The sequence below is a fragment of the Crocodylus siamensis genome, chromosome 4 (genome assembly GCF_052110815.1).
Source record: "Crocodylus siamensis isolate JL-2025a chromosome 4, ASM5211081v1, whole genome shotgun sequence".
Lineage (NCBI taxonomy): Eukaryota > Metazoa > Chordata > Crocodylia > Crocodylidae > Crocodylus > Crocodylus siamensis.
In genome coordinates, this window is record NC_143398.1 from 238,243,745 (window position 1) to 238,271,734 (window position 27,990).

At 44.4% G+C, this 27,990-nt stretch overlaps 1 protein-coding gene across 6 annotated transcripts in view; it reads left to right on the plus strand.

Moving 5' to 3' along the window:
* The window catches only part of MYLK (myosin light chain kinase), a 346,647-nt gene that overhangs the window by 138,653 nt on the left and 180,004 nt on the right, over window positions 1-27,990 (plus strand). For all 6 annotated transcript variants that reach the window (XM_090045981.1, XM_090045986.1, XM_090045983.1 and 3 more), the window contains 3 exons: window positions 16,770-16,977; window positions 24,155-24,203; window positions 26,754-26,919. In XM_090045981.1, coding sequence (XP_089902107.1) covers window positions 16,770-16,977; window positions 24,155-24,203; window positions 26,754-26,919 — 423 coding nt within the window. The remainder of the gene's footprint in view (window positions 1-16,769; window positions 16,978-24,154; window positions 24,204-26,753; window positions 26,920-27,990) is intronic.

A 27,990-nucleotide genomic window follows, 5' to 3' on the forward strand; every position in this document is an offset into this window, starting at 1 on the left:
AGAATGATTGGAGAATTTTATACAAGCCAGGAAATTCAATTTTAAGGATCCCACAGCAGCTTTAATTCTCTCATATTGCACATCATGTACAGTGAGTTTAGTGTCAAAATAAACATTGTGATGACCTTAACATTTCAGATTTCTTTAGTTTAATATAGTGGTTCTCAATTTTTTTAGACTCAAGGCACCCCTTAGAAATTGCTGGTTTTTAGTTTTGACACATTTTTTACTACAGAGAAGTAATAGAGTAATTCTTCTGTTGCAAAGAAGTCAGAAAGATCACAACCCACATTTTTAACAATATGGATTCCTGTTTGTAATCGCTGGGTTATGTTTGCATTCCTAAGAATACTAACATTGCATGCACCCTGTTGCATCCTTGAAAGGATCTTAAGGAACCACAGGGTGCCTTGGCACTCTGGTTGCGAATCACTGGTTTAAAATGCATTGAAATGTTCACTTTCTAATGATGAGCTGACATAGGATTTTAAACATAGTTTCATAGCTGCCTTTTAATAAAAAATCAAGCTTATAAAATTGAGCAGTTTATGTAAGGTCTGGTTTGCTAGCACCGACAAGTGGCATTCGTAATGGAACTGTGCACATAACAGACAAGGAGAATAGCATTTTATATTAACGTAGCATACTTTCTCTGTTAGTACCACTTGTCAATGCCAGCTGACAGTCTCGAGTGAACTAAGAACTCCACAGTTAAATCAGCAACAGCAAACACTTCTACTGTTTCTGTCCCTGCTCCAGGTGAGGGTGTGCTGGAGAGATGTGTTGAGAGGGCAGGAACATGAAGCTGGGTGGTGGAGAGTTAATGGGATGGGGGTCAAAAAGAAATGGGGATGAGGGAAGGGTGGTGAAATGAAAGGAGCCAGCCACTGAAAGATTAAATAAAAAGAATTAAAAAAAAAACAGAAAAGGAAACGAGGAAGTAAATTAAAGAAGGTCCCATGTTTTAATAAATTGGGATTGGGGTTGCAGTGTGATGGGTGCTGGGCATGCTTCCTAGGGTGCCTGGTAGCTGGGAGCAGTGAGGGAAGATGCTTTTTGGAAAGCTACTGCGCCTGCCCTAAGAAGGAAGTCCCAGCTCATGGGGACCCAGTCTGACCCCTACCTTCTTCCCCCCATCCCCTAGGCCTGACTCCCAGACCTGTCTTTGCCTTCCGGCCTGGCTAGCCGGAGTATGATCTGCATGCTGGTTGCATGGGGCTGCACCCCTGGGAGTGGGAAGGTCGCATCCCCAGGGGGCAGGAGGGGCAGGTGACTTGGTGCCAGAGCTACCCCCTGAGCAGTAGAGTTCAGGGGGTGGAAAGTTTGTCCACACAGAACAGGAGGATGGGGGAAGGGACCCTGCATCCTGGGATGCTGGAGAACTGCAGCTTGGGCAGCTCATCTATGGGGAGTAGCCCCACATTACCAGAACATAAGCTGGGTAACACGGATCAGAGATATACCTGCCCTGGAGTAACATAACTTTAAGAAGCCTAAAATGTGCTTAAATCTAATTTCAGGTGTTAATATGTAGACAGTTCAGGGTTTAAGAACTACAGGAGCTTTCTAAAATTGATGTGTAAGAATGCCCATAGGTAAAGAGTATAGTTAATTCATCCATTTCCATCTTCATCAACAATCAGGAATCCTGAAAAAGACATATGAGGGGATTTGCTAAGTCAGTAAATGGAGTAACTGTGTTCCCAAGTTACTATATATTGTTCTCTGATACCTATATAATTACCTTACAAAAAGCTTAACTCATATGTAGTGATCCCTGTATTTCCCCCCACAAGCTGGAGGAGACTCTATCAGAAATGTTACGGAGATTGTTGATATCTGCTGCTAAGTGTTGTCAGCTGTTGTCTCTGCTTGCAGTACACAGTGAATTTGATACCTGGCATGTGTGTCTGTCTATAGCAGCCACAGGAGTTTTGGGAATTGTGCATGCTAGGATAAGGACAATGGAGTGGAGGATTGTGAGTGAGTATAAGATACAGGAACATGTTAATTCATGACTAAACTCAAAGCTGCTGAAGCAGTCTAGAGAGGGATGATATCCTCATTGATAACATCTGTCCTTGTACCTTCTGATAAATTGAAGAAAAATGTATTTGCCATTAAACTGTAACAGTCTCTATTTGAGCATCCAGAAGTGGAGACACACACACAGGTTGACCTTGCTCCCCCTAAACTCAGTGGCATTATTCCCAAGGAAGGATTGGAGGCAGGGGAGTGGGTTTTCTTCTGAACTTGGCTTTTTTTTTCTTTGGGCAGGGTATGGGAATTTGTTTGTTCTTATTCTAATGTTTTATTTTGTTTCCCTAAGTCTTTTTTTCCCCTTGTTTGGAAGCTGCCCTGAGCCTTTTTGGGAAGGGTAGCATACAAATCTAATAAATAATAGTTTGCCAGTTTTAAACAATGGCTCAGAGACATTCTGATTTCTGTTGCCTGTTATGTGTAGATTATACTAGTAAATATATAAGGCTCCACCCAAAGGCTTCTGTAAATCTAGTTCCTGTTACAGATAAGGGGACAAATCCTTTTCTTAATTTCAGCCCATGTACTTCCATGAGCTTGCATAGATTGCAAACTGTTGGTCTAGTTTCCTTGATTTCTCATTTATGGTGGGCCTGCCACTCAGATTCAGAATCTGCTTCAGACATTAAAAGCCAAAGTAGCTACAAAAAAACACCTTCCCAACATTTCATTTTTCTTGTTTTACATGTCTTAATCTCCCATCTTGGCCTTTCTTGGGCTGCTCAGTAACATTTATGAATAAAACCAATGGAAAATGCAATCCATGAGCTCATCCCATGGAACTGGAAGGGAATGAGATGTTCCCGTTCTCCCGACAGCTTTTGCAACACGATGAATGTTTGTCCTTGCTGTTCAGAATACTCTTTTCCTGTGGCAGAGGCGCCTGCTGCTCAGCACTGAACAGTGGCCATACTCTGGGCAGGCTCCTAAACTCATTGATACATATTTAAAGCAGCTGCAGCATCGTTTGACATGCAATACTTGAAATAGCACTAAGCATCTTGACACACATTATCCTAGTGGGGACGTCATTTTAAAAGTTTACTAAGGTACGTGGAACAATGAACAGGTGCTACTGGGGGCTATCTGTCCATGCAGCAGCAGCTAATGTTTTCCTTTGAATTAATTTGTCCTCTTATTGCATAATCCTAAATGATCTATAACCACACAAACAGTTCAGGCATAGTTTTACCTTTAACATTTAAAGTATTCAAAATATTCAGCACCTAATAAAATTCAGCATGTTTAAAAGACCTTAACACTATTGGTTGGTCCCTGGGAGATAAACTGCCTCACTGAAACAAAAATCAGTCCTCATTTTTTTGTTTCAAAGACTTCAAACAGTGGGGGGGAGGGGAGGAGGAATTGTCAGTGGGAATTTTGCTTGAGTAAGATTGCAAATGATTGATGTTGTGTATTTTGGTTCAAGTAGTAGTGAGGCTCTGTTCTGCCAAAACCCCTCCTATTCTGTGCATTTGTGCTAAGACTGCTCACGTCCACCACTGGAGTATCTCACTCGGCTGGTTGTACAATGCTTACACCATGCTCTGGTTTCTTCTTTGCTCATTTTGAGTGATACTGTACTTTTAGTGTCATTGCTAGGATTTTGGTGTATGGACCAGTTATGGTCAGTGTTTTCCGGTTGTTTACCTCACTTTTAATATTGATAATGCAACTATTAAAATGCAGGATCAATATGGAAAGGGCCAGCGCCTTGATATCGTGCACATTTACATGACATAGGTTTACTTCCATCAAGGGACGAAGGGAAGGGGGAGAAACATCTGCATTTTAGAGTTCTACTGTAGTACAGAATATAGTTTCATTGTTGTTAGGGACTGGAAGAGACCTTACAGATCATGCCCCCCTGCACTTGGGAAGGAAAGACTTCTGGGATCAGATGACCCCCACAAGGTGGGTGTCAAGATGCTTTTTGAAGATTGCCAGGGTGGGTGACTGTACCACCTCTGGGGGGAGCCTGTTCTAAACCTTGGCACTTGACTTGCAAAGAAGTTTGTCCTTATGTCCATAGATTCATAGATGTAGGATCAGAAGGGACCTAAATAGATCTTCAAGTCTGACCCCCTGCCCTGGGCAGGAGAGAATACTGGGCTCAAATGACCCCAGCCAGGTAATTATCAAGCCTCGTCCTAAAGACCCCAAGGTAGGAGCCAGCACCACTTCCCGTGGAAGTTGGTTCCAGATCCTAGCTGCCCTGGCTGTGAAGTAGTGCCTTTGGATGTCTAGTCTAAACCTACTCTCCAACAACTTATGGCTGTTATTCCTTGTTACTCCCAGTAATGCTCAGGGGAACAGGGTCTCTCCCATTCCCCGCTGGTCCCCCCGGTAAGTTTATAGACGGCCACCAGGTCCCCCCTCAGCCTTCTCTTGTGAAGGCTGAACAGGTTCAGGTCCTGTAGCCTCTCCTTGTAGGGCCTGTCCTGCTGCCCCTGATCATGCAAACAGCCCTCCTCTGGACCCTCTCCATGTTGTCCACATCCCTCCTGAAGTGGGGCACCCAGAACTGGACGCAGTACTCCAACTGTGGCCTGACCAGTGCTGCATAGAGGGGGAGTATCAATTCCCTGGACCTGCTTGTGATGCACCTGTGGATGCATGACAAGGTGTGGTTGGCCTTCCTGACTGCGTCCTCACATTGGTGGCCCATGTTCGTTTTGGAATCGATAATGACTCCAAGATCTCTTTCTGCCTATGTGCTTTTGAGAAGGGAGTTCCCCAGCCTATAGGTCTGCTGCTGGTTCTTACTGCCTAAGTGCAGCACCCTGCACTTGTCGGTATTGAATCCCATCCTATTCTCATTCGCCCACCCCTGTAACCTGTCCAGGTCCAGCTGTATCCTGTCCCTTCCTTCTATCGTGCCCACCTCACCCCAAATCTTGGTGTCGTCAGCAAATTTGAAGAGGGTGCTTTTCACCCCCTCATCCAAGTCGCTAATAAAGAAATTGAACAGTGTGGGCCTGAGGACCAAGCTCTGGGGGACTCCGCTGCCTACTTTCCTCCAGGTCGAATATGACCCACCCACCACCACCCTCTGGGTGCGGCCCCTCAGCCAATTTGTGGCCCATCTGACTGTGTAGGTATCAGTGTCCAGTCTGAAGCAATCCTCAATCAGCTTGTGCCCATTATTTCTTGTCCTCCCCAGGGGGCCTTGGTGAATAGATGCTCCCCCAGGCCCTGATGTACACTCCTGATATACTTATAGGCTGCCACCAAGTCCCCTCCGAGTCTTCTCTTCTCCAGGCTGAAGAGTCCCAAGTCTTTCAGCCTGTTTTCGTGTGACCTGATATATGGGAATGTCACTTCTGTTGGCTCTTCATAAAGTGCTGTGGAAGCCTGAGATCAAGATCTGTGATGCTATATACCACTATTTCTTATCTGGGATTGTCTTCATCATGTGTTTCATACAATGCAAAGCACATAGTGGGCACATTGTCAAAGGAGAACTAGCTCTTTGTCCCACCTTGACAAAAGATCTTCAACAGGGACTGTACATCCTATTGGAGCAGGTGCAGCTCATTAGCTCTCCAGTGGATGTGAGGAAGGTCAAAGGGAGTGAAGACAGTGGAGCAGATGATCAAGGTCTGCGAGAAAGCTTAGGCTGAAGTTTATGGCGTGTGACTGCTCTGAGTTGCTAACAAAGCCATATGTAATGGGGTGAATTTGGATACTGACCAAAGGTTAGTCATAGGCTGGGGTGGGGATTCAGGCTATTCATCATGCTTTGTGACGTCAAATCCAGGGCCTCTAAATACTAAAACAGAAACTGTATGGAGCCAGTGAGCAATCTGGGTGGCTTATATAAAACTCTCCTCACATACTTATTGCTATAGGTGAGCTGATATAATATGTAGGGAAAGTAAAAAGACAGATGTTGCCTCCAGTGGAATGATTTATTGGTGTTTTCCATCAAAAACTAATTCTTGCCACCCACCATTCTGGGATTTCAGCACCTGGCTCAAGCTGCATGAAAGTGACCCTTGCTCGCGGAGTAAAGTATGAGTGCCAGTAACAGATCCATTAACCAAATACTGTTATAGATGCATAGAAGTGAACATAGGTGAGATTACTTGTCACGTTGTATTGGAAGGGTTAGACCACAGATGGAAGGCACCTTGAAAGTGTCTGCAGCTGCTAGTGGTGCTTTAGAGTTGCCTGAAGATGATGATCTATATTGGTATCGAAAAGCTGTGGGTCTGGGTCTGGTGCCTTTGCTTTTGAATCAGGCAGAGAAAGCATTTGAACCTTGGTGTATGTGTTTCTCCCCCTGTCCCCTTTTCTCCCAGTGACTTGCTTAACCAGAAGTCTTTTGGCCATTCTAGGGCATGGGGGGAATTTCTCTTTTTTCCTCTCGTACTGCTGATAAATTCTACTTTGGTTGAAATGGATATATGCATTCCCAGCAGAGAGTTCAGGCTCTGATGAGCTGACACAATCAGCTTTAACTACGAGCTATGTATGAATCTGATGGCATTGGCTCTGTTTGGTGGCTCTGAACCATTGGCTCAGTCACTGGCTCTGTGCCATGCCCAAGTCTGCCACAGAGAAGCATGTCCCAGCAACGTGTTCCTGCTCAGCTCATGCCAAATCCCAGAAATGAGGCTGTAGCCACACGAGAGCAGCTTGCATCCTGAACTCATTTACGTTTTCTGATTTGGGGGATATGGTGTATGGGAACAAATAGGCAGGACATGCTGCTTGGTGGTGGACCAGGCGTGTCCCGGAAACAGTGTGGATATGCCTGAATCAAGAAACCAGAGCCACCCGCCCACACAGAAGCACGTGCCCAAATTGCACCAGAGTCTGTCGACCTCACCTCAGCCTTGTCAGCCATCTTTGGACCCAGAGATAAGACAATCATGGAAGACAATCATCCTTGACTGTGAGGGATTGCCAAAGAAGAAGGCATTTTTCCATCCTAAATTTGCAGCTTCTGCCTAATTTAATGGAAAATGGGAGAGGGGGAAATTAGACTTGGGGTCAATGATTTGAGATTTCAGCATTCAGGATTACCGTATCTAGTTACTTACCTTGCCTTTTACCAAGATATACTCCACTGGAGCTCCAGCTGGACTGGGGGGTCAGAATGGGCCACAAGTGCTGAGCACCCCTTGTGGCATTTGAAATCAGTGGTGACTGCACGTAATCAGCACCTCTGGAAAACAGCCAGTGGTTTCTCTATAAGGTTAGGGTGAGTTATGCACATCAGTATTTGCACTTCAGGAAGGGGTTTGCATGAACTTGCGTTAGTAGCAAGGAAGTAGGAGGCCAATGCTAAGTCTAGTGCAACATCTTACTTCTCCTGGCTCTTCATACTCCTGAATTTTATGAACTGTATCATCCGGCAACTGTTTCCCATCTGCTGTCATGGTGAGAGAAATGATTGACATCTATGTAGCCTTAGTATTTTAGCATTAAGGATTAAAGAGAATGTGAACTTTTTCCTTCTGTGCTGATATCTCTGCAGGCGATATCAAGGAGTTCAGAGTCTCCTAAAGGTCTCTATTTATTGCCATCAAAAGGGTCCAGGCAAAATGGATGTTGCTTGAAGGTTACTTAACCCTATAGGAGGGACTCGGCACAATGTGTTTGTTGTTTGATATTGTTTTAGAAATGAATGTTGAGGAATGTCAGAGGCTGCCAGTTCAGAATGAAAGTTAGCTGTAGGGTTCGGAGGTGCTTCACAGATGTTTCATTCCACTACACTTTTTTTGAGAGGCATGCTTGAAGATTTGTGTTATCATTTTTCTCTCAGTGCTCCAGATCATTTGGAAAAAGAACCAGACACTTGCACACATCAGTTGTGAAGAATTATGTCTCTGCAGGGTAGTTTTCTAATATAGGTATCACCCAAAGAATTGATTTATGTCCACATGGAACAGGAAACCTAAGCACCAGATGTAATGGACCAGAATTTGGCATTTAAACCTACGAGCTGGAACTGTTTATTAGAAAAAAATTGACCAAGACACACACTGTAAAATAAAAAATAAATACTATAAATACTTAGTTTAGGTCATCCTTTAAAATGGGTTGCCTTTAATCCTAGTGTTAAACGAAACAATAGCTTTAAATTAGACCACACAAAGTTCTAGGCCACTTTTTTTAGTAGGGATGTAGTACACACTTGAATAAAAGTAACATTGCTCTGTTTGTGAGATCATAGCTCAGATTCCAAGTGTCTTTAACATTTTAAGATTTAATTTTTGTCAGACAGGTTTTTGGCCTGGAAGCAGATATTTTTAAAAGAAGGATTAAGTATTCTTTAGTTAGTCTTTTTGTGCTTAAACTCTCAGAAGGAATTTAAATGTCTCCCTTCCCTCACTGTCCCCATCCCCTCCCCTCGAAGAACATCTGTTCTTCATTTGAGAAGCGTCTGAGCCCAAGTGGACTCATCTCTAGAACAGGACTTGGAGGAAAAAGCAGTAGTAGCCAGAACTGTATTTTTTCATCTGGATTATCAGAAAAACTTGCCATTTCTCTAGTTCCTATCTATTGAGTTGACCTTGTCATCTCTAGGTTATAGTTCAGTTTCTATAGTAGGGTTTGAATATAGTGTACAGTAGGGTCATGCAAATATTGGTTAGTCCAACTCCAAAGGACTTTCTTCTCCCATCAGGCACAGGCTGAGGAGGGTATGTATTCAGTCACTCAAGAAACCTACCAGTTTGAGATGGAAGGAACCTAGAGCTGTTGTAGATCACCCCCGGGGCCTGCTGTTCAGTGGCTCGTAGAACTGTCCTTGTGCCAAATATTCTGTGAATCCTCTTTCTTATTGTAGGAGGACAATCAATCAACTGGGAAGATTTGACGAGATCTGTAACAGGAGGAAGAGTAATGAGAAAGAATGATGGAAAAGTTGTATAGACTGTGATGAAAAATTAGCTCACCCCAATGTATAGTCCAGTGTTAGCCTTGTCCTAATATTGATTCACTGCCTTGGTGTACTGTTTTGCCTTCTGAATTTAATTCCAGTGGCCATGCTATTGTGATACTTTCACTGTACAAAAGAATAGCTGGAACTGCAGTTGTCTATCTGTCTGTCTTTCTACTGATAGCAGATGCTCCAGTTTCAATACCCAGCATCTTCTTTCTAGTTCAGAGATTCACTGTGTGTGCCAAAGAATGAGGTGCTTTTCTGTGCAACAGCATTAGCGACTTCAGCAGACTATGCCTAATAAGCAAGGGCACCTATACATGAGCACAGAGGCTGCTCTGACACGCTGGAATTTCAGTGCATTGGAGCAGTCTCAATTAATCGAGTCTGCTGGTGCATGGCAATTGCTGCGCTCTAGCAGCCTCCCATGTCTCGTATATCAGCATTGCTGCACTTAAAAATGGCAGTGGAGGTACTTGAATTAAAGCTTGTCAAATGAGCTTTAGTTCAAGCACCCCCTCTGCCATTTTTAAGGCGGGGGACGCTGATACATGAGACATGATGGCACCTTAATTACAGCTACTCTTATTAAAGTACTGCTCCCTTGCTCCCAGAGCATGTATAGAAGTGCCCCAAATGCCTAAACACCTCAGAACACATTGAGAACCTTTCAGGTTTTTAAACCCAAAAGCTTGCTAAAAAAAAATATTTCCAACTATTTAAGTTGGTCTAATAAAACATATCATATTCACCCAAAGAACCTTGTCTGCCTCGGGAACCTTGGGCACCATACCCATGTGTCACAGACTGTGTTCACAGGCCCTGTCAAACATTTACTGTTGAATACCCAGAATTTATTCCCTTTCAGCCCTGCTGAGAGTAAAAAAATAATAATAATTCTCAGCACTGCAAGAGTCAGGAGGAGCAGCACACCCACTGGTGTCAAAGGAATTAAAACCGTCCCAGACATTCACCAGGGTGTTATGTTCTAACACTCTATGGCCACGGCAACCCTCTCAAAAACTGGCAATATTAGCTAGCTAGAGAAAACCGCATTTGAAACCAAGCATGCAGCTTGAAGAGCTGAGTAGGATGAATCATATTTTTATGCACCTCAGTATTTCAAAGATAAATCTAAGAGCATCTCCTGCTTTACATGCCTTGAGCCATCCAGATTCTTCCTTTACTTGCTTTGGGCTTGATTCTGGATGATGTTGAACATAAAAGGAAAGGCCGGAAACAAAGGTTGTGTTTCTAAAAACTCAGTCCTGTCGACTTCTGCATTCTTGGTCCAAAATTTGTCCAGTTCTCTAGCAAAAGGATTGTATTTTTAAAGGGACTCAATGTTCTGTTCAATTGGATTCATTTGCTATGGATCAAATTTGCTACAGGAAGGAGGTAACTTTCAGGCTCTGGATTTTAGCATATGGCTGAGTTCCTCAAGGCCAGTGTTTTGGATGTGAGTGATTTGGCATTATTATTGTGGTCATACTATTGTCCCACCTGTACCTGCATATGAATCTTGAGAAGTCTTTTTGCTTACCTGTCAAGCTAAGAATCAAAGACGGACTTCTTATCAGCCATTTATCTCCTGGGCTTATTCTTTTCTGCTGTATGTTGGTGTGCCTGAGAATAAGCAGTATCTGACATGCATGCAGTCTTTAACTGACACAGCTCAGTCAATATAAGAATATGCAGGATTTTAGAATACATTGTGGGATATCTTCCATCATTTTCTATAGCTTCTTTCTCAGTCAAAAAAGTACACAAAATTCATCAATGTGTTTGGCAGTATTTTACATTTTGGATTGCATCTCTTCATCCATAAAGAGAGGTTTCATGCTCTGCTCTTGCATGCACTGTTGACTCCCTTGGAGCCACAGATGGCTGCATAGGGGCAAGATTTGACTGTAAGGTTAAAAGCATAAATACGGCGGTGCATCAGTTGGCCCTGAGCTGCCATTGTGATTTGTCGTACTTTAGTGTGCAAACTGCTGGTGTGTGATATGGGTATATAACTGGCTCCTATGAAAAGCACAAGCCACCAGCCATGTTCTAGAAAATTATATCTCTAGAGCAAGGGACATTTTGCTGCCTCGGAATAAGGGAGTGCTGGTCATAGCTGCCGTTCTGAGTGGCACTCCCCCGAATACTTCAGCAGGTCTTCTCATTCTGTGCAGAGACCCGAATCCTTGTCATGGAAGTTTCAGAGAGAGCAAGGCTCCCCATCCACCCACCCTCTTTCCTCCTTGGTGCATGGAACAAAAAGCCTGGTCTGTATGAGCAGGATTTTTCAGGAAGGCCCAAGCAGTTAGCCAAAAAAATGAAAACCAGAAGTATTCTATGCCAGAGTTTGCTTTTCATCATTATCATTTCCTGTTGCTTGTTATGTATTGGAGGGAGGCTGCAATGAAAGGCAGTGGTCTCCTCCAGAGTGGTGGTACTCATGTAAAGGAAGGAAGGACAGGGCTGTAAATACAGTTTATAGCCCTGTGCTTCAGGGCATTAGACAAGCAGATAAATTCCACCTCACTGTGGGTGCATTATTCAAGGCAGATGTTTTTTACTGAGCTCTGGAAAGGTTAGAAAAGGAATATAAAACCTGCTGCAGTTCTGGAATTCGTCCATCAGCATCAAAACCCAGTAACCAGTCATTCGTTTAAGGGTCCTTGACACTTTCATGGCAAGACTATGCATTTCGGGGAGTGGTTGGCTTGGTTCGAAACACATTCCAAACCTAAACCTGAAATAAATCCATGCAGATGAGCAATACTGCAAACTTCTTCTCTCCATTTCAGTTTTAAGCTGCTTATTAAAGAACAAAAAAACCCAGAGCTCGCAAGGAGAATGACTGACTTAACCCATCAATGAGAAAGCACATACTGGTCAGCCAGTATTTTTCATTTTCTATGTGGAATATTTCCTCAACTTTTTAGGTGTACTCTTGTCTATAAATATACAGATGTAATGTATACAAAATAGATGTGGAAAGAGTTGAAAACGGCTTGATCATAACTCAACCAAATGATACTAAAGGGTCATATGCAATTGCATACCAACATCTGAAGGCTTGGGTAAGAAAAGTTTGCTGCGCTCCAAGTTGGCATCAGGAATAATCCAGTAAAATAGAATAAAGAAAATGTAGTCTGAATCTCATGTAAAATATTCCACAGCCTAATACATTATATTAGTTGAAATAGTTCCTCCAAGAAAAGTGATGGAAGGCTGTTGCTCAGGTCATTAGAAGCTGGACTGGACAATATATACCAGAAGCAGTACCATAGGGACCAGTAAAGCATTGACAACAGAATGCAGTAACAGGTCCCTTCCATCTCTCGTGACTATGATTATATACATTCTGCAAGAACATGGGCATCTTTCAGTGAGGTGTGGGGGTTGAATTATGCTCATGAGCATGATGCTGCACAGGTGTTGTTGGTAATAACTAGGGACTTCCATGGAGTGGTGTCTTTTTGCACGAGCTAAGAATTTGATTTAACATATATTTGTTTAATGTCATTGTTAAAGAAATACCTATATGTAAGCCAGCCTGGTGGGGGGGGAGAGGGGGAGGGGTATAAGTGTGTAACAACAGTCCAGATCCCATTTTGTGTTAACTTTAAACCCAGTAACACAGGACTGGGAGCTAAAATCTCTATTCTGACACTGACTTTGACCTTGAACAAGTTGCTCACCCTCTTTGTGGCTCAGTTTCTCAACAGTGGGAAGACAATGTATTCTTCACAAGGGGGCAAGAAGACTAATGCATTAAGATATAAAGCACTGTATTGATTCAAGCAGCTTTCTGTGCCTATGAAGAGCCCTCCATGTAAGAGAATTGCAATATTTAATCAGTCAAAGAATCGCTATAGCAGGGAGGCTTCTGGCCTTAGGCTCCTGGAAATGAAATGCTATATAGGACTGGGGGAAATTTTTTTTCCACCTGAAAGAAACTTTAAATTTTTCCTGAAAACAATGAAAATCACGCTATCTTGGTCAAAAAATGGCAAGGAGGAGAAAGGAGAAAGTGGTTCATCGTTCTGTTGTGTACATGCATGCATAGCCGGGCACCAAAATGCAGTGAAATTTCTCAGTTCTCAAGTTTTAGCATCTGCTGCCTTGGAACAGAACTGAATTTTATGTGAAAGGTAAGAATTCCTGTGGGTGATCCCTTTTATTAGACCAGCTGTATGGTTGGCATAAATGTAGGTAAGCGTCTGGGCATCACAGCACCCTTAGGCCTCCCTGATACTCAACAGTTTGCTGTGTCTATACCAACTATACAGTTAGTTCAATAAAATATATCACCCATAAGATTTCTTGCCCTTCACATATCTCCTGGACCATCACAGCAACACCATCACCTCAACACTAGCAAAACAACTGAATTTTGCATTTCACGATAAATTGTGTTAAATTGTAAGCAGGATAGAAGGGTCACTAGCAAACAGGAAGTACGCAAAACCAAATAAACCTTTATTTTGTGCATTGTTCCTATAGGATTTTGTAACCCTAAGAACAGGAAAATTATTTAGTTTAGGAGACTGGAACAAGAACATGCTGTTTTTGAACAGGTATCTCAGATGGGGTAAGAAATACTCTTAACCATTTCTTATTCTGCAGTTTGACAGTGGGAGTACAGTGAGATGATAAATTGTTTCTGTGATATGAATGTTACCTTTTTAATGTAATGTATTGCGACTGCTTTGGTTAGCTACAACTTCCATAGTTCACAATATCTTAGCAATCATAACATCTCCCCTTATACCTAATACGCATTGTATTGTGCATGCTCTTTTAAACTATACTTTATTAAATGGATACTTCCTACAAAAAAGGTTTTCCAAGCTGTAGAGGGATTAAGACTTACATTCCCAATAATTTCATTGACATATTTAAAGTACGTTTACCCTCACTGTTAAAAACTTCTTGGAATGTGTAAATTGAAAAAAAAAACCTTTAAAATTGTATTTAGTTACTTTGTGCATCTCACCCAATTTAAATAATGAAAATACAGTGGTCATTTTCATTTCCTGCTTTCTCTGGGTTTGCCTAGTGATACAATTTTCAAGTTAGACATATGGAAGTACAGTATTTTGAAAACAAATACAATTGTTTTCATTAAATATTTCATAACATTTTCAAAAAGAGATGTAAGTTTTTACAATTCTTTTTTCTTTTGTCTGTCTTCCTGCAAGACTAGAATAATTTCTGGGCTCAGTTATGGCATTAGGCTAAAGGATTTTTATAAACTAAAATATAATGTCCCAAGGAAATCTGTATCTTTCTAAATTGCCATATAGAAGTAGCTTGACTTTGAGGTAAGTTATTTTCCCCTGGTAGTTAGATTTATTGCCCCGACGGATTCTTGTCATCCATAAAACTTCTTCTTTCCTCCTATTTCATGACAAAATTTCAGCCTCTGAAATACCAAATCAAATTAGATCCAGTGTAACAGAGCTCCTCCCTTCCTTTCAAGCTGTCTGGCCACATCTACTCAGTTCATGGTTGTGGTACCGCTTGGGGAAGCCCCCAGGTTCAGCTGGAAGTCATGGTGGTAATTTATATAGGTTCCCATCTTCCCACTAAGCGTGTGCTAGCCCAGTGCTCCAGCATGATGATAAGGAGGATCTAGTTTTTATGTGTGCTGAGCCACAGTGGCTCAAGCCAATACCTGTGGGATCAATAGGTGTCTGGGCTTGTGGGTAACCCGACTTAAGAAGTACTCAGATCTTCTGATGTGGGAATTTCTGTATTTCAGATGTGATGTAAATTAAAGGGTGTGGCTACAGGATTTTTTTTTAAAGATTTTGCATTATCTAGCTATCATAATACCTCCCAGTTGCAAAGGGTCCCAAATTCGTTCAGCTCAGAATATAGGTGCTGCTTGATTTTGGGCTTGGGAAAAAAGCCTGGATCAAGGATGGAAATTCCCTCCAGCATATTCCTGATGTTGTCCAGAGTGTGAAACTTTAACGCCTGCAAAGACATACTATACTCTGGGTACTTCATGCCAAAGTTGTCACATCACTTGCCAAAAAACCTGGTACCTGGGGAGTTAATGGAAGGGAAAAGACTTCTGACAGCTGTAAGATGCCATGGTTAAACTCCTGCAGAAGGGAAATCCAGCTAGCATGAGGTGAGGCTACATTAAAAATGAAAGGCCTGATTTTGAAACAGAGCTGAAGAATGAGTAAGGTTGGTATTGGCCAAGGGTTGTACTTAGGTCTAGGTACAGACATTCAAAAAGCCTGAGGAGAAATTCATCTAAGTTGTGCAGTTTCCTGTAAGCAGCATAGTTTAGATCAGTAGTGAACATAAGGCACATTCGACCGGGGCCAGAGGGTTGCAAATCTTAGACCAGGTTATGCCATTTTTAAATCAGTCTATGTGGGCTGAACGGCTGTTCTGCTGTTCTGTTGCAGGTATGGACCGGTTCCCAATCTCTTATACTGGTAAAAGTGTAATGTCTGTACCTGGCCTACCTAGGAGAGTGAGAGTGCAGGGAAAAAAATTAGGAATCTGAATCAGGGCAGAGAGGGAACTTTGGAGGAGTCTGGCTGAGGCACAGCTAAGGTTTATCTAGCTGAGAACAAAGCATTTAAAGTTTGCCCACTGATGAGGGTAATTTGGGAATTGGATAGGAAGCTACAATAAAACAGAGAAAACTGGAAGATAGGTTCTTTTTTAATAGGGGGATGCAGCCGACAGAGACTGCTTATCCCCTGGTAAGTCATTGTCTTAATCCACAGACTCTTTAAGAGGTTAAAGCAAAAAACAGAGGCTTTAGAAAATGGTTTGGGAAACTGAATGATTAGAGCGGGGGGGCGAGAGGAGAAGGGGAAGCTATTGTAAGCAATGTGATTGCACTGGCTGGAAAATGTGTATTGGTGATGCTTCCAAGGCATATGGCTGGGGTTAGGCAATGCCCTTCTATGGGGCAATCAGTTGTTCAGCTCTGTTTCCCCTGGCTCCCCGTGACCTGATCAGCCACATCCTCAGCGGGCTGCTGTCCCTGACTGGACAGGTCAATGGAAATATGTTGATTTATCAAGGCTGAATTTCTGGCCCAACTCACCAGTTGAAGTCTGTGAAGTGAACGTTCTGGCTTTGTTTCTTTTTTACCATTAGTAATATATTACTGGGATTTTTTTAATGTAATGGACTTGTGGCTTCTGTTTAGTTGGGATTGAACAGCTCTTTGCTAGCTGACTAGTAAGCAGATTGCAGAGTCTTGTGATAACTGTTGTGGGGGGGCATTACCTGCCCTGTGCAAGTCCTTGCACTGCGCTTCCCGCATCAGGAGATCTGAGTACTTCTTAAGGCTGGTTAGCCACAGGGCCAGACACCTATATATCCCACGGGTATTGGCTTGAGCCACTGTGGCTCAACACACATAAAAACTAGATCCTTTTCACTTAGATCCATAAATACAGATTAATGGTGGGACCTGAATTCTAGGCAAAAATGTTAGAAATGTTTGATTTAAATGCCTTGCATGCTTAAATGTCTCTAAATCTCTGTGTAATTGGAACCTGGGCCTCAGAATGCCTGATTAGTGGATTTAAATGTGTTTCCATGGGCAAATCATTCTAATGGAAAACTTTCATGCACAGATATCTGCCTAAATCATATTATGAGTTTAACAGTTTGAGTTGTCCAATAGTTTCTCCATTTGTTTAGGTTCTGCCATTTGGCTTAGTAAGTTTATGTGTTTAACAGTTACTGCTTCAAGAAGTTTCCATTGTACTGCAAAACGTCCTACTTTTCTTCCTGATAAAATCATTTTAGTGATGTTTTTTATCTTCCCTTTCTTTTCTCAACCCCTTTCCAGGTCAGAGGCTATCCAGAACCTCAGATCACATGGTACAGAAATGGGCACCCTGTCCCAGAGGGAGAGCACTATGTAGTAGACCGCAGCATCCGAGGGATTTTCAGTTTAGTAATCAAAGGTGTGCAAGAAGGGGACAGTGGTAAATACACGTGTGAAGCTGCGAATGATGGAGGGGTTCGGCAAGTGACCGTGGAGCTAACAGTAGAAGGTAAGAGGATTATTACTGCCCTGCTTCTGAAGGGCTCCCATTGGCATTACTTGTAAAATGTGCACAGTGGTTCAGATTATCCAGCTAGCAGGCAGATATCCAGTGTTTTCAGTGCTTCTCATTGGTACATAAGTAGGACTCATTAGCTACCTTGTCTCCTCATGGGGAAGAATGGTCTCAGCACAGGATGAGGAGCCAGGAATTCCCTATTTCTAATTCCGTGTCTAACATAGATTCCTTCTGTTGCAGGAACAAATCAAGTAGCTCTTTACTTTCAGAGTTTCCACTGGATTTAAGGGCCTCCATATTTGGGTGCTGTTTTTTTGTGATCACCTGTGTTACCTAAACTGTGAACAGGAAATAACCCATAAAATCCAGTGTCATCAATAGCTCTTTTGTTGCTAAAGCTTGGTGCAATGTTTTCAAAACTTAGGTGGAGGTTTTACTTTGAAACAATGGAAATCTCTGAACTGTATCGCACACCTCTGTATTAGAGGTGTGCCACAGTGCTTAATGTACTCCCCTGGAGGAAAGGTGGGCACACATGCATCATGAATGGGACTGGATTTTCTAGATTCTTAACTGAAATTCATGTCAAGAAATAAAAAACAGTTGATCAGTGTCTACACTAAATGGGTCAATGTTATGTACAGGTTTCCCTTGATTTATGTGGTACATGCATTCCTGGAAAACTGTGCATAAATCAAATTTGCCTAAAGAGAGCCCACTTTACAATTTAAGAAATAGGGATATGTTTCCACAGTGGTGAGGGAGGGAGGAAGTAAGACTGGACTAGGGAAGGGGTGGGAGGAAGGGTGCAGCGCAGCCCATCAGCCGCTCCTGGGGCGGCAGCAGGGAGCAAAGCAGAGCGAATTGTATGTGGGTGCAGGGCGGGGGAGGATGCTCCTACGTGCACCCCAAGAGGGCTACGGGCTGGGGGGGCTGTGCCAGGTTTTTCCCCGGGGGCTCTTCCTAGCTGGGCCCTTCCCAGCCTGCAACCCTCCTGCGGTGTGTGTAGCAGCATCCCGTGCCCTGCACCCACCTACAGTATCCTCCACTTTGCTCTCTACTGCAGCCCCAGGTCTCCACTTCTCCCCACTCACCCCAGCCCCTGCTGCAGCAGTCCCAGGAGCAGCTGATGCCAGCTGCCTTCAGCCGCTGGGCTGCACTGTGCCCTGAGGCTCTGCTTGTCCCCACTCATACCAGCCCTGGGCTGTGCCATGCTGTGGTGCAGGCAGGTGGTGTTGGCTGCTCCCACATCTGCTGCGGCAGGGTCTGGGGTGAGTGGCGACAAGCGGAGCCCGGGGGCATGGTACAGTTTGTCCCCACTTACCCCAGCCCCAGCTGCAGTGGCCCCAAGAGTGGCCGACACCAGCTGCCTGCAGCCACTGGGCTGCACCGTGCCCCGAAGCCCCTGGGGCTCGACTTGTCCCACTCACTCCAGCCCCTTCTGCAGTAGACCCAGAAGCAGCCAACACCACCTGCCTGCACCACAGCATGGCGCAGCCCAGGGGCTGGGGTGAGTGGGGACAAGTGAAGTCCTGGGGGGGGTTCGGGGCATGGTGCAGCCCAGCGGCTGCAGGCAGCTGGTATTGGCCACTCCCAGAGCAGTTGCAGCAGGGGCTGGGGTGAGTGGGGCCCTGGCCCCACAGCCTTTTCCCTTCTGCCCAGAGATTTACTTGCTTGGGGAGGAGCACCTGTGCCGATTACATAAGAGTAAATATACCTCACATATAATGAATGTTGGGTATAAAAAGGGGCATTGCATAAGAGCGAGTTTGCATATACAGAACCTGCATAAACTGAGGGAAACTTGTACTAAGGGCCTGATTGGATGTTCATTGAAGCCAGGGGAAGTCACCCATTGACTGCATCGGAAAGTTGGAGCAGTCCCATACATTCCTTCTTTCTATTGTGAAGGTGCTGATTCCTGCCAATTGGATGATCAGCAAGACTTCACAAATCCCCTAATTCCCTGGGCCCAAGACCTAATAGTTTCATAGCTGGTCAGGTCAGAAGGGACCTGAGCAGATCATCCAGTCCGACCCCCTGCCATGGGGTCAAACGGCCCCGACAAGGTGTCTATCTAGCCTCCTTTTGAAGACCCCCAGGGTAGGAGTGAGCACCATTTCCCTTGGAAGTTGGTTCCAGCTCCTAGCCACCCTGACAGTGAAGTAGCGCCTCCTGATATCTAGCCTGAATCTACTGTCGGTCAACTTATGGCCATCATTCCTTGTTACTCCCAGTAGTGCTCGGGGGAATGGAGACTCTCCCATTTCCTGCTGGTCTCCCTTGGCCAGTTTATAGACAGCCACCAGGTTCCCTCTCAGCCTTCTCTTGTGGAGGCTTAACAGGTTCAGGTCTTGTAGCCTCTTCTCGTAGGGCCTGTCCTGCTGCCCCCGATCATGCAAGTGGCCTCCTCTGGACCCTCTTGATGTTGTCCACATGCCTCCTGAAGTGCGGCACCCAGAACTGGATGCAGTACTCGAGCTGTGGCCTGACCAGTGCCGCATAGAGGGGGAGGATCACCTCCTTGGACCTGCTTGAGATGCATCTGTGGATGCATGACAAGGTGCAGTTGGCCTTCCTGACTGCCTCCCCACACTGCCGGCCCATGTTCATCTTGGAGTCTATAATGACTCCAAGATCCTTTTCTGCCTCTGCGCTGATGAGACGGGAGTTCCCCAGCCTGTAGGTCTGCTGCTGGTTCTTCCTCCCCAGGTGCAGCACTTTGCACTTGTCAGTGTTGAATCCCATCTTATTCTCATCCGCCCACCCTTGTAACTTGTTCAGATCCAATTGCAGCCTGTCCCTCCCTTCTAGCATGCCCACATCCCCCCACATCTTAGTGTCATCAGCAAATTTGAACAGGGTGCTGTTCACCCCATCGTCCAAGTTGCTGATGAAGATGTTGAACAGTGCAGGCCCAAAGACTGAGCCCTGGGGGACCCCACTGCCCACATCCCTCCAGGTCGAATAAGACCCATCCACCACCACTCTCTGGGTGCGGCCCTGCAGCCAGTTGGTGACCCATCTGACTGTGTAGGTGTCAACACCACAAACTCCTAATTTTTTAACGAGAACGGGATGAGAGACAGTGTTGAAGGCCTTCCTAAAATCCAGAAAGACTACACCCACCGTGACACCTGTGTCCAAGGATTTTGTGACCTGGTCATAGAAGGCCACCAGGTTGGTCTGACAGGATCTGCCTCTAATGAACCCATATTGGTTGTCCCTAAGCATACATAGCAGAATGTATTGTTGGGGGCATCTCCCTGAGGCTGGAAAAATCAATTTTTTCTGGAAGTGTGGACACCCATTTGCCTCGGAACCAGTCAGGAGCCTGTTTGATGGAAACATTAACCTTCTGCCCATTTTTTTCTTCTTTTCCCACATCTGGTGATCTTCTATGAGCATGTGCATGCAAGGTGTGAAGCTCAAGCGTAATAGCAAAGGAACGACCATTGTAGATTGCTCTGTCCTAAACAACGTTTTCCATTCCCAACCCAAGTGTCCTGGTCACCAGTACTGCATTGTACCCACTTACCTTACACTGTTGGCATAGTTTCCTTCTGAACTTCCTTCTGGAAATCCTTTGCTGCAGCTGTCATCCTTCCAGTTAGTAGTAGCAGGAGCTCAGGGATTTTTGTAAGAGGTTGCCAGCACTGTTAGCTCATTAACTAGAGCTGTTAAGCTATATGAGGTGTTTACTTCTCCACTTCCTCCTCCTTTTATTCCGTGTGTCTGCCCATTTTCCCTCTGCAGCACACCCAGCCCCTGCTGGCTTTGGAAGGGCACAATGGCCTAAGAATTGTCCATTTTCATACTAATTTAAAAAAGGAGAGTAGAAATCCTTGCTAAAGACTAAGGGGCAAATTTTCCATGGGCATAAGGAGGTGCTACTGCACTGGAGCCAATGCAGTTGCATCTGCTGAGTCCCTTGGGTGAAGATAGCCATAGACACCTGCAAGACCTCTGCTTGTTTTTAAGTTAGACCTATTTGAAGGAAAGGAGAGAATTTAAAAAAAAGCCCAAAACAGCAAATGTCCCTGGCCTCTGTTTTTGTTTCCACTAAATCCTGATGGTTCTTTGGTGTTGTAAATACATAAGAAAACAGCCCCAGCCCTAAGGAGTTTACTGTGTTTCTGAGACACATGGAAATGGCCCCGCAGTCATTGGGATGTGGCAATCACAGCTGTGTTCGTGACGCAGCAGCATCTGATAGCCAACAGGATGCAAGTGAAGGACTGTGCTCCTGGCGGTCCTCCCAGCTCCCCACCATGTATGGTGCTGTTTGTGGAGCAGAGAGACGAGTTGTAATTGCATACTTCTGTGTCATGTGGGAGAAAGCTAAGATCAAATCCAGGAATTTGAAAGGGTACATCTGCTAATTAGATCACCATAACCTGCCAGATCTGAAACTCGGAGGGTCAGAAGAAGAGGGTCAGAATTCAGCTACCCTGCCATGCTGTTTGCAAGCTGGCTTATGTGCTCGTGTCAAAGCCCTTCAGGTCGTGGCTTCCCACTGAATCCAAAGCATCTGCCCTACCTGGGGGGGTGGGGACTTCTGTGTCTGTTTATGGTCAAAGATTTCTAATGGAAATCCCCCAAGTGCAGCTTGAACTGTGCAGAGCTCTGCTACAAACGCGTTTAGTTTTTGTTGTAAAAAATTCTGCATGGTCTTTCCCTTTGTGATTCAAATTTATTTAAATCAACAGGGGCTTGAAATTGGTTTTCCACTTTGGTTTCTTCAGTTCTGTATTCAGGGTTAAGTAATTCACTGTGATAGAGTGCCCAAGAATTGATTTCCTCGGGGTTCAGCAGAGGCAGCAGGCTCTATTCCAATAATCCCTCCATTTATCACTGATGAACAATATTGATTTACTGGTGATTTTCTATCTACTAAGCTTGCCTTATGAGATCTACTATTGATATTAATGAATATCTCAGGAATTGCCTTTTGTCAAAGCAGTTTAATGCAAGAACTCTTCACCCCCTGTTCCATTATCAGGTTTTTTCATATTAAAAGCTAGTTACATTAGTCTGTACACTAGATGGCACTAAGTATATACTGCATTGCACACAGCCCCTGTGTCACCACTGTTAGATGGGATATGCTGTTTTCCCTTTGAGAAACATATCGGGTGCATCTACATGAGATGTTTACTTTGCAGTTGACTAATTATCTCCACAGCGAACGTCTCAGCGTTTACATGTGCACCCCTATTAGAGTGCACAAAACAAACTGTTGCAGAGTTTTTTTGTGTATAGCAGTGCACAAGTAGACTATGGCCAGCTGGGTGAGGCACGAGAGTGCTTCAGTGCCGGGGCTACCTGCCAGCTAGCCGTGCACTGAAGCACTCTTGTGTCCCAGCCAACCTCTCCACAGCACATTGAGCCCAGTCAGAGCACCCCTGGGCTGGCAGGCTGACCCCCCTCACCCCCCCGGTCTCCTGCCAGATGGGGCTGCTGCAACCCAATTCAGTGTGCTACAGTCTGGGCATGTGCAGATGCAGGCCCCGGAGCTTCCCAGGAGCAATAAATTGCAGAGCTATAAGCTCTACAGTTTATTGCTGCCCTCTAATGGCATGTATAGATGTGCCCACTAGAAAGAAAAGGTGTCATGGAGAAATCTGTAAATAAAAGTATAGCAGCTCCATTGTCACATACTCTGATCAGGAGGTCTCACTAACTCTGCGTGGAGCTGTCAGTGCTCATCATTTTTGAGGCTATAAGCCCATGGTAGCCAAACCACAGCTTGTGAGCTGCATGCGGCTCTCTGGGAATTGGCTGAAGCCCTGCCCACTTCTCCCCAAGACAACTCAAGGGGACAGCGCAGCCCAGCACCTCCCACCACTCCTGCTTTTCCCACGGGGAACGCACCCTGAGCTGGCACTCCTCCCTCTGGGACATGCTCCCTGCAGGGAAAGCCAAAGTAGCTTGGTGGAGCAGGGCGGGGATGGTCACCTCCTCTCTGGGTCGCTTAGCACCCACCTCCCCCCACCCCTAGCTCTCCGGCTCTTAAACTTTGGTGGAGGATCAGATGTGGCTCCCAGGGTGAGTAACTCTGGCCACCCCTGCTATAAACAGCTAAAAGTGGGGTCCTGCAGTATCTTTCCCGAAGTTACAAAGCAAGAATCAAGAACCAAACAAATCTTTGGACTTCAGACACCTGATTTAATGCATTCTGCACTGGACCACAATGCAGAGAGGAATTTATGTTCTTAAATAATTATTCAGTCAAACAGCAGCCAACGGGGTCTCTGGTGTGAGTCAAAAGTTCTGGATTGTGGACCTGTATTCCAGGCTGTTTAGATCAAGGATCTGATCCAAATGCATATGTGATCCATATTCAAATACCTAAACCGATCTATAGTAAATACTGTCTCCTGTATTTCACAGCACCATAAACATAAGCCAGATGAGAATTTAGTAATTCATGCAGGCCACAAGAGGTTAAATTGCAGCCCTCAGGCTCCCACCTGGCTACAACTTTCCCAGATTGTTCTAGCTGCAGTATCAGCCAGGGGCTCCTCCTGTCCCTGGCTTCCGCTTCCTGCCCCTGCACCAGTGTACCTTCAATCCTGGGGTAGCCTGCTGCCCGAGGTGTCTTGCGGTAGGGGATTTCATGGGAAGCTAAGGGTGAGTCAGGGCACAGAGGGGCATGGGGAGTAGCATGGGGGATGCAGAGAGCAGGTAGGGGGGAGGCTGCAGTGGGCAGCTGTGGGGAGTAGCAGTAAGGAGGTGCTAGGAGCAGCAGTGGAGGAGATGGGAAATTCGGGACGGGGTGAGGGGTGAGGAACAGGATCATGGAGCTGCCTGGGCACATGGTGAAGGCTGCAGTGGGAGGGCATCCAGGCCCTTGGTGCAGCAAGGGGCTCCCATGATTCATGGCCCTCACTGATGCAGCCCCTGCTAGTGCTATTCAATGACTCTTCTTTCTGCGAGTGTGGCCTAAGGGGCGTGCTACCCCCAGCCACCTAGAAATTGGACAGCCCTGAGCTAGATGATAGGAAATGTATCCCATGCTTTCGGAAAGTGGGATTACTTACCACTGTATCTTTCCTTTATATTTGAAAGAAGAAGAAGCTGATATTAAAGCAACCTCTGGCATCTGTAGTAGCTAATAATTTTGACAAGGCTTCTAACTTGCTGTTTTTCATTCATATACTTGCAGGAAGCTGCTTGAAGAGATACAGCCTCCCATCCAGTGCAAAAACCCCAGGGTAAGAATTCTGGTGGCTGCGGAGATCTTTAGTGCATGGATCTACTTAAGTTTTGGTGGGAAATCAGGAAAGGTTTTTCTCTTTAAGGAAAATCTACTTCTATTCCTTCAAGTGACTTTTGCCTTCCATCAGTGCTGTTGATTCCTTCGGAGGGCTGGTTAAAATGTTTGAGTTCCATTTATTTGTTCCATCCTTCTGCATGAATCCTTTCATGATTCTCCTCTATTAAGCCGATTCTCTCCCTGGAATCATGTCTTGGAGCAAGAGTTGCTCCATTTTAGAGCTAGTATTAGTAACAGTGGAGCAAAGTGTTCCAGATATGACTTGAAAGTTGAAGCTGAAATAAAAAACAATCATTCTCTTGCTGTATACCAGCTGTTTTGTGAAATGGGCAAAGTTGTGTTTAAAATTTCTAGGCCTGATCCGGTTTGCAGTTCAGCTTGGGTTTACACTGCTAGAACATTGATTTGTTCCTGATTTATACCAATGTTTTTGTGTAAGCAATAGGGTCTCAAAGACTTAAACAAAAATAAATGTCCTTGCTTCTGTTAGTGATCAGAACAAAGATTATTAACACTGAACATTTTAATTTCCGTTTTGCAATGGCTGGTGTTTGTTTAATTTGGAGAGGGCGTTCAGACTACGGCAATAAAAATAGGCTACTTTGGCAAATTAAATGGACTGTGTTGTTGTTGCAAATATGTATGGGGAGTTTGCATGTGCTAAATACTCCTATGGGAGAGGAATAGCCCATGCTGTCATTGTAGTTGCTTAGTTTTCCCTTTCCAAAGAGCTCTCCTAATCAGTTGCATTTCAATGGAGTTTGAAAGATTTGTCCTCCTATTTCAGCCCCTCATTCTGTTCCTGTTTACAGCTATTTTTATAATTTGCCAGTTGGGAAGGATGATATCCAAACACTTTCGTGACTTTTTTATGTGTGTGTGTATGTGTGTATACACACACACATCATGAAGGTGTTTGGATGTCAACCTTCCCAACTGGCAGATTATAAAAGTTCTATACAGGGACAAAATATGAGGGACTGAAATAGGAGGACAAACCTTTCAAACTCCATTGAAGTGCAACCAATTAGGAGAGCTCTTTGAAAAGGGAAATATATAGCTATTTAATGTTAGGTTTACCAAAACCCAAGAAAGGGTGTGAATCTGGAGGAACATTCACCAGCTTGCAGCTGAGGGCAGTAATGATATTTTTTTTCTTACTACATGGGTATGCGTATGCACATTCACATGTGTGCGTGTATAACCACACCTCTCAAATTCGGAGACAAAACTATGTGAATGTCTCACTTCATCAACTAATTTATTCTGCAGTGAATCGTATACTCTTCTTGGATATTATACTACACCATTCCCTCTCCAAGATTTTTCACCTATACCTTTTCTCTGCAAATCCTCTTCATCATAATTTTGTCTTAATTAGTGTCTTCCAGTTGCCCATATAGCAACCGTCATCCCTTGGCAGCTCCTGGGACTGAGGCTGTGTGGTCTGTATTAGCATGCTGATGCGTAAGGCATCTCCTTCACGTGTGGAAAATGAAGGCCCTGAAAGTGGCTTGGCTTGCTTTGGAGGCTTGCGGGGGGGGATCACTGTCTTCTGTGTTTTACTAATGTGGTGTTTGGTTGTACTGTGGCTTTACTGGAGCTCTTTGATATTAACAAGTTTAAGTGGCACTTTTTTCTCTTGCTCCAATGCCGTTTAGTATTTCTGAGTTCTGTGGTGAAAACTGACTCTTCTCACTGAGTAGTGCTGTAGTCTCACTACCGTGGCAAAGAACTGTGTTCCACGATTTGTCATCCTGATAAGTAGATTTGAGCCAATCCTGCCAACAGATATTCATCACCACCATCAGTCTAAGTCCATGTGCTTTGTTTATGCTTGGGCCTTTTTCATTTTCGCCTTGTGAATGTTTTTGTATATGCGTTTCCAGGCAGGGACACTCACTAAAGCGGTGAATTTCCAAGTGGACATGGCCAGATAGTTTTGCAAAGTAAATTTCCAGTTCATCATTCCAAGGGATTGTTGGACTGTTAAATGCAATATTGCGGTAAAATATTGTTAGAATCATTCTGAAGAGCAAGCATTTTACCAAATTAAATATACCTGTTGTCCACTGTGATTAATTTGCCCAGCTTTAGCTATAAGCAACCTGGATTGCCAGAAAGAGCCGTGATAGTGTGTGCTCTGTGTGCACCGGATGTGGGAATGGAGCAGAAAAGTGTTCGGTTACATGAACACTTGAGAGCAGTGGTTTCCAACAAGTTAACCTGCAACATACACCTCTTATCACAAGGCAGCATTAGGCTCCTCGCACTGGCCACGTGGCGCTAGCTTACTTCAGTTTTCTAACTACTTTTTTGGCCAAAAATGTTATCTCCTGCTGATATCTCAGTAGCTCAGTGTTTGTTGCTACCTGCCCTGTTTTAACAGTTGGCAGACCACTGTTCTAAAATGCTGTCTGAAGTCTGCTCTCACTACAAGGAAAGCTCCTGATCCCCTGTAATATCAAGCTGTTTGTTGCCTTTCCAGGGGCCGCTTTTCTGTTCCAGCTGTGGAGAACAGGCCAAGCATCTGGGGAGAGAGTCCACCGAAGTTTGCTACAAAACCCACTAGAGTCATTGTCCGCGAAGGCCAAACAGGGAAGTTCTCCTGTAAAATAACAGGACGTCCACAGCCTCAAGTAACTTGGTTTAAGGTATGATTTTGCAAGAGGGTAATGGTTTTGTTCTGCCTGAAAGCTTCTGGCTTAGGAGGACGATCTGATTGCAACTGTTATAAGACAAATGATAAAACATCTCAAGAGCCAGCAGACAACCTAAAGGGTTACATATTCCCATAACTTGCAAGCTGAACAACTAGGGGCAACTGAACAATTAGCAAAGTCCTTCTTCACAGTTAGCCTCCCCTGTGTCTTGCCTTTTTCCTCTCTCTACTGATATTGATTACATGAACCCTCATGGTGCCTAAAACACTCCTGGGGATCAAGACCCTGTTGCACAAACACCAAGTAAAAGACAGTCTTTGGCTCTAAGGAACCTAGGCTATAAACAGGAAGGGAAGACAAAGGGTGGAAAAGATAAGGATTGTCATCCCTGTTTAACAGCTGAGGCCAAGAGAGAGGTAGCAACTTGCTAATGGTCACAGAGGGAATTGTGTGAGAGCTGGGAACTGAAACCTGCCTTGCTGAGACCCTGTCGCTTTACATCAGAAGTGAGTGTTTAGTTAGAAGTAGGAAAACGTTTGAGCGTATGAAGTGCAGAAGGGCCTGAGCTGTGAAACTTGGGTCCATTTCAAAGCCGGGAAGCACCTGTCATTTGCCTATTAAAATTACTGTTGTAAGGCAGTTGTAGGTCTGTTAAGCTACTGAAAAAGCTCTCAGGAACAAAATGCTAGTAGTTTTTGTTTGTTGCAAATATGTTTTCCACCAAAACAATGTTGCTTTTGAGTAAAATTGAATTCTTGCTGAAACAATCTGTGCTTTGGAGAGTTACAGACGTGTCTGGTTCTTCAAGATTATTGAACTGAAGATTCGTTCCATCTCCTACCTTCTTCCTTCTGTCTAGTAATTGGCCAGTTGTCTTCTGAATTACACCACAGAGGATTGACCATACGATGGGACACAAGGGGCATTTTCCTACTGATGTTCTTCTGGTTCCTACAGCTTTTCTGCCAAAAAGTAAACAATCCCATGAATCAGTGGAGGAGAAAGGAAAAATGTTTCAGAGCTGAGGGAACTCTGTCCCAGTGTCTGGCCATTGCCCTAGGA